The 11552-nt window shown below is 44.7% G+C and overlaps 1 protein-coding gene across 1 annotated transcript; it reads right to left on the reverse strand.

The window, feature by feature from the left end:
• Nucleotides 1–3016: 3016 nt before the first annotated feature.
• Nucleotides 3017–11278, reverse strand: RPS19 (ribosomal protein S19). The gene is made up of 6 exons (XM_088455844.1): nucleotides 11216–11278; nucleotides 9436–9506; nucleotides 8019–8119; nucleotides 4189–4372; nucleotides 3390–3444; nucleotides 3017–3084 (listed from the first exon to the last, which is right to left on the reverse strand). The coding sequence occupies exons 2-6, from the start codon at nucleotides 9504–9506 to the stop codon at nucleotides 3055–3057; spliced, it is 441 nt and encodes a 146-aa protein (XP_088311970.1). The 5' UTR covers nucleotides 11216–11278; the 3' UTR covers nucleotides 3017–3054.
• Between the last annotated feature and the right edge of the window lie 274 nt (nucleotides 11279–11552).

Consider the following 11552-nt stretch of genomic DNA (forward strand, 5'->3'; position numbering starts at 1 on the left):
AGCCCTGATGAAGCACGACAGAGTATAGTGGGTGAAACGCGTTGGTCACACTCGCTCAGCTGTTCCCAGAAGAAACTACCCGGCGGTGAGAGGTACGAGCAGGCTCACCGCCGGAGCCCGTTTCTGCACCAACTGATTACGGCTTGCTGCCGGCGGCTGCCAACATTCCCCACAAGCAGCCTTCAGCATAACAAGCAGACCCCAGACATCGAGCGATCGGAGGCCCCCTTTACTCTATGCTCCACAGACACTCCAGCTAAAGGATACAGATAACTTCTCTACATACCGGATGTAAACTACGCTGACTTGCTGCAAAGGAGATGGGCGCACCAGACAATTACTTATCAGCCACTAACTGCCATATAAACAGTGACTAACAGCCTGCATCACTTATGTAAGTCTAACCAACCGCAAAAGGAGAGTTACTATAACGGATATATAAGCACAGACCACTTTGGGTGATATCACATGCTTTTATTTATAGTATATATCTTTTAGATCTTATTTACATTTTTAATGTGATCACATGTACTCCATATGGTTTTATCTGCAATTGTCATCATATTCATTGTGGTTTTAATATTGTACTTATTTTACCGAAGTAATAGCTGTATGCTCTTCCTTTACTTCATTGCATAATTTCTATTTCACATCCTATTCTAATAACTGCCATCATTTTTATATTTCCTTAGTCCAAGATTGCATGCTGCGCCGGTCTAGACACACTTCTATACTTCCTAAGGGGGTTAGGTCTAAGGTACATGCCGAGAGCGGGAGGTTAGGGTCAGGCACCGGGGAGGGAGGGTGGGTTAGGATACCTACTGACAGGTGTCTGTATCCTAACAATGCTGGGATGACAGCATCGGGATTCTGACCGAAGGCATCGTATTATATGGGAGATGGGTTGGGGGTGTAGTTTTGTATCTAAATGTGGTGCATACTTAGATTAGCTGGGGGTGTAGACAGCATAATAATGGTCTGACCATTATACAAATATGGAGATATTTTTGAATGCAGTATGAAACCAAGAGTAGCAATAATTATATACAAGCTTTTTTTTTTCTTTTTTTAAAATGAGTCAATAAATAGGAAAATAGAAAATCATCATCGCCTACCAAAATCCTTACCTTTTAGGACATTACATCCAATCAAATTTTAGCTTTATATTTAGATGGTCTTACAGTATTCAACCTATGAAAGAAAAGGCAAGTGTTCTAAAAATGAATTAAAAAACTGAAAAACACAGAAAAGTGTTGTAAAAGGTGATCAGTCCCCTGATAATACTTTGTAGAGCCACCTTTTAGTGCAGTACTGCCATCAGTCTGTTTGCATAGGTCCCTCCCAGTAATATATGCCCATTCTTCCTTGCAGAATGGCTCAAGTTCAGTCAAAGTCGTGGTGCACATCAATGAGCTGCTCTCTTCATGCCCATCCATACATTTCCCTATCAGCTGTAGATCAGGGCTCTGATTTGGCCACTCAAGGACATTCAGCTTCCTATACTCAAGTCACTGCATTGTTTTCTTTGTGGGACGTTTAGGGTCTTTGCTGTGCTGCAAGGTGAATGTGTGTACTTGGCAATACCCAACTTCCCTTCCTGACCAATTGCCCAGTACCTGCTGAAGAGGAACACCCTTATAAACTAATGTTGACAGAACCATGGTTCGCAGTAGGTATGGCGTTTTGGGTGGTGTGCAGTGTTTGGTTTTCAACAGACATAGAACTTAAGAGGTGAGTCCAAAAAGTCTCATCTGAGCATGCAACCTATTGCCACATGGCATCAGAATTGTGCCACCCCGACATACAGGTCAGCTTTGTGTAAAGCTTGCGAGATAGCCGTCACCTGCACATATTGCGCAATCTCAGCCATAAAAACTTGTAAGCCATTCAAAGTTGCTAATTACCACTTGGTAGCTTCCCTGCTCAATATCTTCCTTGCTCGGACATCCAGTTTGGAGGAATGACCTGATTTAGGCAAAGTGTTGGTGGTGCCATACAGTTTTCACTGTACGCAGAGGGTGTGTAAAAGCATTAGAAGTCTTTTTGTATCCTTCCCCTAACTTGTGCCTTTCCGCATCTTTATCCAGAGCCCTTTTGAAAGCACCTTTCCATCCCCATGCTCTACAAATCATGGCATCCTCAAGGAACAGCAGGTGTTATTTTGAAGTAATTAAAACCACTACTACTGATGCCATGAGCCAGCTCCTGGGGGTAAAGGGTAGTCCAGCATTAGCTAAACACAGGGTATATTTACTAAGGGTCGATTTTAATATCAATGTGTTTGTGGGGCTAAATCACACATTTACTAACAGAGAATTTTTTATTTGCCTTTTTAAAGTATTAGTAAATTTGTGATTTAGCCCCAGAGATACGATGTTGATTGATTTAAAATCGATCAAAATCAACCTTTAGTAAATAGACCCCTTCGGCTGGAAGGGCCTTACATTACCCAGTAAGTCACTCAACATTCCCGGGAGCCTGCTCCCCAGGTAGTGAGACCAAAAAAAACTGGCACCTTTCCCAGGTGATCTACTAATTAAGCTGCTCATTAACTGGAGTATTTACCAGACAGAAGTTAGGAATCTGGGGAATACACACCTCCCATTAACAACTTTCCTAATGCTTTTGTCACATATATCCCCCCCCCCCCCCCCCTCCTGTTTTGACCTGTGGGGTGGAACACCTGTACCCCATAAAACACAAGACACAGGATAAAGAGTCTGCATTGGCATCCTGGCCTATGTTCTACTGAGAGTAGAAGATTTTGCAATCCCAAGAACCATCTTGTAATTCTCCAATTTCTCAGACATTTATTTACCACCAGTTATTTATATAACTCACCCAGCATGCCTTATAACAGTCTCAGCATGGCCAAATAGCAAAACTGCCACAGCATGCTGGGATGTGTAGTTTTTATTTTTGGAGACAAAATATTTTGAAAAGCAGCATCACACCTGTTATTCAAGCACTTTCCACATACAAACAAGTCAAACAAAAAACCACCACAAGGCCATCATTTCAGGAGCGGGAGTTTTATTTTGTTGGAGAATTCTTTTAATGTTGTTTCTTGTTCGCGGCTGCAACCTGTAAAGATATAAAAAAGTAGATAAAGCTAAAATACCACAGAAGCAGAAAACGGCTCATCGGATACAGACATGTCTCCATTTTCCTCTATTCAGAAAGTTTGTGTCTCATCAGCCGGGCTTTGAGAACCACCTGTTGATGTTGTTACACGCGATAACTCCAGTGGCATGCAGCTGAAATGTGCACATTTGGCCAGGAGACCATGACGTAGGGCAATTTGTATGCAAGATTACTAGACTATTGCATGGTCACAACTACAATAATGATACAAGTAACAAAAAGAAAAGCTTGTTAGAGAAGCCTACCTGCCCAGCGATTCTGTCCAAGTCTCTCTGTCCCTGGGGAGTCAGTCTGCGACCGCTGTAAGAAAGGTTGGTGAGGTTACTACCAAGATATCTACCGGAGTGTTTAGTAAATTCAAAAATAAAATTACATACACACGTTATTATACAACTCTCCAATTAACATACACGTCCTCACATCTATTTGCACCCAAACAGTGCCCAGTGAAATCCTATAAAAATTTTTTTTTTTTTAAAAAGATAGATATATCTATCTACATACACACACACACACACACACACACTAATATATATATATATATATATATATTACACACACACACCTCAATGACAAGTCCTACAACTACTCCCTTTAAAATCATTCTATACAGTAGAGTTGCAGATAAGCTGCAGGCAAGTCTTTGCGAGTTAACTTTATCACATGACCAAGACAGCAATTTAACTGAAGGACTGTGTCTCACTCCCTCCCTAGGAAGGAACCATAGCTAGGGATGCAACTTGTTGCAGTGAGGATATGCATCAGAGTACTTATCCCATCAAATACCCCCAAGCTTTCTGCACGCAGCATAACCATCAATGGTTACGATGCAATGGCTACTGGATACAATGTCGGAAGCACGGCAACCATCCGATATGTCGGGCTTCCAACGTCAATCACTACCATAGGGTGAGAATGCACTGTATTAGGCCTCCTCACATGGGAGATAATCATCTCTGTAGGCCTTCGCTAACATGTAATTCGTTTTGAAGACTCATCTGTTAATCAGAAATTCTGTTTAATAGTGTACAGCCTCATACATACCCATTGGGGTCTTTCTCCACCATTTTCAGGTTCTCAAGAGCTTGTAGTACCCTCCTGGCCACACTCTTTGACCCACGGCTAAAGTGGCTTGGCATGACACCATTGCGCTGGCGCCCACCATAGATCTTTGTCATGGAGCCAACACCGGCACCACCACGGAGGTACAAATGACGAACTGTGGAGGCTGAAAAACAAATAATCCATTCATATACATCTATGAAACAATGTACCAGAGGACAACCTCTTCTACCAGGTCTAGAGTATGCTTTTCCAAGGATTCTTATTTTAATAGCTTATAAATATCTCATAGTGTAATGTCTACTAGAGACATAGGATCCAGGAACAGACTATACACAATGCTGACATAAGCCTCACTTTTTTTTTATAAAGGCCTACATACCAGTCTAAGGAGTCAATCCAATTAGCCGCAAGGGGTGAGAGTTGACGTTGCAACAGCGTTAAAACGCCGGCAACAGACCGGCACCTCGCACCCCGCTGAGGCCGAATTCGCTGAATTTTGCTCGCAGCTTAAACGTTGCATGCAAAGTATGCAGATGTTTTACCACTAGTCCATTTTGTTAACGTTCTGAACTTAAGATTTGACCACTCATGCTTTTTAACTGTACACATATGCTGCATTTTACTGCCATTGCTAAAACCAACAGTCATTTGTCAACAAAACTGGTTAAAGGGACATTTGTGGCATTGCTTCCTTGATAGATCGATCTCTATCAAACCAGAATATTGCAACCATTCAAGCAACAAGCCCCGATTTTACACTTTTACATGGGTGCACAAAACAGATAATTGATCATAGGATCTGAGCATTTGTCTGATCTGCAGAGTTCTCTAGGTCCGACACCCTGCCTGGCGTCGGACTTGGAGTGAACACTATTGGTTGCCAAATTATCACTTCACGACACCCTTAGGGTCAGTTTTTCCAAGGCACCCCTAGGCCTAAAGAAAACACCCAACTTCATATCCCAATAGCCAAGTAGGATATAGACAGAATAACAATTAATTTAGAATAAAAAACAAACAGTACTCTGTGCAAGATGCTAGCGTTATCAGACCTAGGGCCTGATTCAGTTGTACTCTAATGTTTTGACATCCGTAGCTGAGGATTTGCCAAAATATACTAGTGATACAGCGGCTGGGACTTGTACCAAGGCGCCCACCCGGGCCATGGCAGGTGTCCGCAACTGTGTACACATACGCAGCAACGGACGCAGATCAGGGAAATATCGAATCCTTGACGGAGTCTAAGGTCACTCAGAACATCCCCCGTCCCAAAAACCGGAACCATGTTTCCTGCAAACAGAATCGCAGACGGAGGCTGATAGATGCCCTGAAAATGGCCGTGACCCACCCATGATTTTCTCCCCACTTCCTGTTACCTCCCACAAAACGGCCACTGCCTGTCAATCACTTCTGAAAAAATCCTCTGGGCTAGCGTATTTGCAATTTAATCGCTTCAAGAGCGCATTGCGTTTGTGATGCATGCGCAGTCGCCCGATAATCGCTAAACTGTGTGAACATAGTCATAGCGAACAACTTTGAACCAGGCCCATATTTATCTTCGCATCTAGACTAGTCCTAATGTAGTCAGCTAGAGATTAAAACTAAAATTTAAAAAAAAAAAAAAATATATAAAAAAAATCACCACATATGAGACTTGCAACATCACTTATTACCCAATAATCCAAGTTTATTTTCCACTAACCATTCAGTCATTACTGACATTTATCCCAGATAAACAGCTACTGGAAACTACGAAGTTGTCAAGATCAGTGGCAGCTTATCTAAAAATAGTGTGACACGTCCAAAAGTAACAGCCTGCTAGTGGTAGGCACAGTGGCGATTTAGCAGCTAGATTTAAAAGCGGGAATAAAAAAAAAGGTAAAATCCAACCTGGTTTTGGCCTATAAATTTTTTTTTTTTTTCAAATCTAGCTGCCAAATCACTAGTCCCTGAAACTCATCACTATTTAGCACTAATTCAGTGTTTCTGAAACTGTCCCCTTACAGCAGAGGTTTTAATAAATACATATGCTTGAGCAGATTGTTAAATAAAAATAACAGATACTTCACTCAATCAAACAAGGATATCATTAAAACTAAGGGGCATATACAATTGGGCGCGAGGTTTAGCGAGTTTAAAAAAAACCTTGCGTCTAAATCTGGAATACCGCAGGTATGCGCGCTCCCGCTACCCGCAGTAGTCAATTAAAAAAAAAATAAAAATAGTGGTCGCGGGGTTTTCAGCTCTGAAAACCCCACGCTGCATAAAATGAAAAAAATAAATAAAACACCTACCTGGGCGGTAGTCTCCGCGGCTCCCAGTGGCTTCCCCTCTCTCTTCTTGCTGGAGAGGGGACTGCTGGGAGTCCCGGGGGCTGATGGGAGGAGCAAGGGCTGATGGGAGATGTAGTTCTCCCGGTGCCCATTCCGGGAAGGGGGGGGGGGGGCGCGTCCACACACACTTACATATTACATACTGCACACACTGAAATACTCAGCCAGCTGCAGAAGAGCCGGCTCCCGACACTGGATGCAGAAGACAGCGCTGAGGAAGGTGAGTAATTAAGGACTAATTAAGCTAATTGGATACTTCCAATTGCTTAATTAGTCCTCAGGGGGGGGTGCCGCAGGGGTGTCCGATCAAGTCCCGGTGATTTTTTCCTAAAATCATCGATTTTAGGAAAAATCACGCTTGCTCAGGAGGTGCGTGAAAAAAAAAAAAAAAAAACGCCCGATGCATGCTTTAAAAAAAAAAAAAAAAAAAAAAAAAAAAAAAAAGACACCTCATAGAATACCATAAAACCTGCACCTGTAGGAATAACCTCGCAGGTGCGGGTTATTTGCTATTATCGCACACAATTGAATATGACCCTAGGAGTGTTGGGGGGGAGAAGTGTGTGTTTTGGAACACTGAATTAATTTGTAGCCAGTTCTTTCGAGGCCAAGCTTCATAACTACCTGAAGAAAGACATGTTAATAGTGGCTTTCCTGCAAACTGAATATACAGAACAGATAGTATGTATAGCAACAGCCAGCCTGAGCTCTTAAGGTGTCCACCTAAGCGTGAATATTTATTTACCACCATTATATACCATCATTAGGAACATTCAGTGTGCCAACTGAGGAATTGTGCCCTATAAAGGGAATATTTCAAACCTCTGACTATGTCATGCCTAGTAGACACATTACCTTTCTGAATTACCTTTATCATCTATCTGCCGTATATTTACCAAGTGTATAACACCCAGCATATTCATTGGGGATTTGTGATCACCTTTGATTCTCCAACAGACTCTGTTATGCAAGGAGGCTCATCACTTATTCAAACGGAATTGGATAATTCCTCCCCTTTTTTTAGCTACCAGCTGGTTTTTCTTTTTTAGGAAACGTTACTTTGTCTCCCACTGTGGTTTTATTTTTGATATTTTGTATCTTTTGATTTGATTCAGTTTCTCTATCTTTCTTTACCATTCTACATGTGAGATCCTTTATATATCTACCTTTATTATTGATATTTTACTTATGTGTTTTATTGTGTATTCGATACATCGATATTCCCTTGAGGAAATTATTAATAAACAGTGATTTATTGTGCATCGGCAGCGCAAGTCTTATTTGTATTTTTTCTGGCTCTATTTTTCTGAAACCCTCACAGTAGGTTTCCTGGGACCTGCAGCGCCGAGGGCATATGTATCACTGTCTTATAATCATTACTTAGTTTGGACAGTCTCTAAGCGCCCTGTTCTTTGTTGTTTGTTTTCCCTAGGGAGCTAGATGGTGTTTAACAGCATCGTAAGAATAAAGACTTACCAGCGCGGGTATAGAACCAGTTCTCATCATAAGGTGCCAATTCCTTGTGTTTTGCAAGTTTAACTGTATCCACCCATTCCGGTACCTTAAGTTTACCAGACCTGCATTAACAGAAATCAGAATGTTAAAGTTTGACACATTAAGAATCCCACCTCCAATGATCAAATACAAGACATGCTAATGACTGTATAGGTCATTGGTACGTCCTCATCTCAAATACTGTGTTCAGTTCTGGAGGCCATATCTTAGAAACTGTACAAAGAGCAACTAAGGTCTACACCACAAAACGTACCAGGAAAGACTAAATGATCTTAATATGTATAGTTTGGAGCAGAGAAGGGAAAGGGGGGACATGATAGAAATGTTCAAATATATAAAGGGTTTTAAAAAGGTAAAAGGAGGAGACATTCTTCAAAGAAAGAGAAGTATTAGAACAAGAGGACATGTTCTGACACTGGAGGGTGGTAGGTTCAGGGGAAATTTGAGGAAAAATTACTTCACAAAAAGTGTAGTGGACAAGTGGAATAGCCTCCCATCAGAGGTGGTAGAGGCCAAGACAGTAGAGCAATTTAAACATGCATGGGATAGACATAATGATATCCTTCAGAAGTAGTAAGAATCAATAAGGGTTAAGGTAACGGTTTAAAAATGGGGCAGACTAGATGGGCCAAGTGGTTCTTATCTGTGGTCAAATTCTATGTTTCTAAGGTTAAGAATAGAAAAATTCAGATAATTTTCAATCAATATGATGTTATAAATGGAACATGGTATGTAGGTAGGTATGTATATACTGAATAAATGGGCAGCACGTGCCCAAATTTCCCACTGCCAGCAAGACATGCCAGACTAGGAGGGTATAAATATGGTACAGGGAATGAGGTGGAGTGAAGACAGAACAGAGGGTGGGAGGTTGAGGCGGTGCGGGGACAGACCCATTATAGGATAGGTCTAAAAGCAAAATTAATGTGTAAATATATATAATCCTTTATAAAAATAAAAGACAGTAGCGCATGCATGAGACAATAGTCCAGGTACAGGAGAGGCTTTACTAACAGAAATAATGGGCCACACAGACACCGCTGCTTATATGTTTTACCATAACTACAAATGTTGTAATCTTTGCCGAAAACTGGATATGGAAGGACATCAGAAAACAAAAAAATACTTCACATATGAGGACATTAAAGGTGAACAGTATTAAACTTTTTAAAAAGTAGGAAGTTGCCCAAAGCAACCAGTTACAGGCTAGCATTTATTAAGCACATTCTAGCAGTAAAATAGGTAGAAGCTGGTTGGCTACGACGTATACACTTTAGGAAGTTTGATACACCTCCCGCTAAGTACTTAACAGACAGATTACGCACAGCTACCGTGACCCCACAGTTGGACCGCGCAAAACTCAGTTGGCAGAACTCACTTCTTCAGGAAGGCAGACAGGGCTCTGACGAACTCCTGCTGGTTGACGTCTTTTACCGTCACTCCAGGCATCTTGAAAGATAAAAGGTGATCAAAGACTGCAATACAGATGTACTAGCATTTATGTAAAAACAAAACTGAGAACTGGAGACCAGTACAAGATATATTCAGAGAGGACAAACATTTAGTGAAAGATCCATCAAAGCTTAGTTGCCCATTGCAACCAATCAGCTGTCATTTCATAGAATGTACTAGATGAATGATAACTGGAAGCTGATTGGTTTGTTCGCTCGCTGTGCTTTGTGGGATGGTTCGCCATTTACGGTAGTCCCCCTCACTGACCATTCTTGCAGCCACTAGTCCACGCCCAATGCTGCCCGTGTCCGCAGCCCACACCCAATGCTGCCCATGTCCGCAGCCCAGTCCATGCCCGATGCTGTCCCCGTGTGCGCAGCCCAGTCCATGCCCGATGCTGCCCGTATCCGCAGCCCAGTCCATGCCCAATGCTGCCCGTATCCGCAGCCCAGTCCATGCCCAATGCTGCCCGTATCCGCAGCCCAGTCCATGCCCAATGCTGCCTGTATCCGCAGCCCAGTCCATGCCCCATGTCCTCAATCAGCGACCCCCCATGTTGCCCATTCTTCCAGCCACCAATCCATGCCTAATGCTGCTTGTGTCCCCCCCCCATGCTGCCCGTGTCCGCAGCCCAGTCCATGCCCAATGCTGCCCGTGTCCGCAGCCCAGTCCATGCCCAATGCTGCCCGTGTCCGCAGCCCAGTCCATGCCCAATGCTGCCCGTGTCCGCAGCCCAGTCCATGCCCCATGTCCTCAATCAGCGACACCCCATGTTGCCCATTCTTCCAGCCACCAATCCATGCCTAATGCTGCTTGTGTCCCCCCCCCATGCTGCCCGTGTCCGCAGCCCAGTCCATGCCCAATGCTGTCCCCGTGTGCGCAGCCCAGTCCATGCCCGATGCTGCCCGTATCCGCAGCCCAGTCCATGCCCAATGCTGCCCGTATCCGCAGCCCAGTCCATGCCCAATGCTGCCCGTATCCGCAGCCCAGTCCATGCCCCATGTCCTCAATCAGCGACCCCCCATGTTGCCCATTCTTCCAGCCACCAATCCATGCCTAATGCTGCTTGTGACCCCCCCCCATGCTGCCCGTGTCCGCAGCCCAGTCCATGCCCAATGCTGCCCGTGTCCGCAGCCCAGTCCATGCCCAATGCTGCCCGTGTCCGCAGCCCAGTCCATGCCCAATGCTGCCCGTGTCCGCAGCCCAGTCCATGCCCAATGCTGCCCGTGTCCGCAGCCCAGTCCATGCCACATGTCCTAAATCAGCGACCCCTCATGCTGCCCATTCTTGCAGCCACCAGTCCATGCCTAAAGGTGCTTGTGTCCCACCCCCCCAATGCTGCCCGTGTCCGCAGCCACCAGTCCATGCCCCATGCTGCCTAGTCTTATTGCCCTCGCCTATACAGCAGGCACGGCATTATAGCGGGTTATGGAAAGCACCATGCTGCTAACACGATCACTGGCCTCCCGGAGTCAGACACGAGCCGGGCCCTAGGTCTCCCGGTAGCAACACCTCAGCTTCCGGCCAAACTACTAGCATCGACCATGTGTGAGCCTCCCAGACATGCCGCGGCCTGGCGCACAGACAAGGCCGTCAGTAAGGCCTCAATCGTCCGAGTCACATCCCTCCCGCAGCGACACACCGCCGGGAAGTAGCGCCGTGTCAGTGCCTCCCAGGGCTGCCAGACCGCCATAGGCCGCACTCACCTTCTCGCTGCAAAGCCGGGAAGAGAAAAGGGACAAACGGGGTTTCCCAGGCGCTGAAGAAGGGGAGAGAGGCTACGCCACGCCTCCTGGTGCCTTGCAGATAGTGAATTGGCCGTCGTGTTCCGTACAAAGGGTGTGGCTATGCGTGCCAGGCCTCGGTGCTGGACCAGATAGGCCACGCCTTCTTCACTTCCTCCGGAGAGTAGATTGGCCAACGTGATTCGTACAAGGGGTGTGGCTATGCGTGTCAGGCTGCAGCGGGGTATATAGCCGCATAGGGACAGCCGGCGCCATGGCATGGATGGAGGAGAGCTATGGCGTGGTAACACGTTGTGTG

Source organism: Taudactylus pleione, unplaced genomic scaffold (genome assembly GCF_031769625.1).
Source record: "Taudactylus pleione unplaced genomic scaffold, aTauple2 ptg000672l, whole genome shotgun sequence".
NCBI lineage: Eukaryota > Metazoa > Chordata > Amphibia > Anura > Myobatrachidae > Taudactylus > Taudactylus pleione.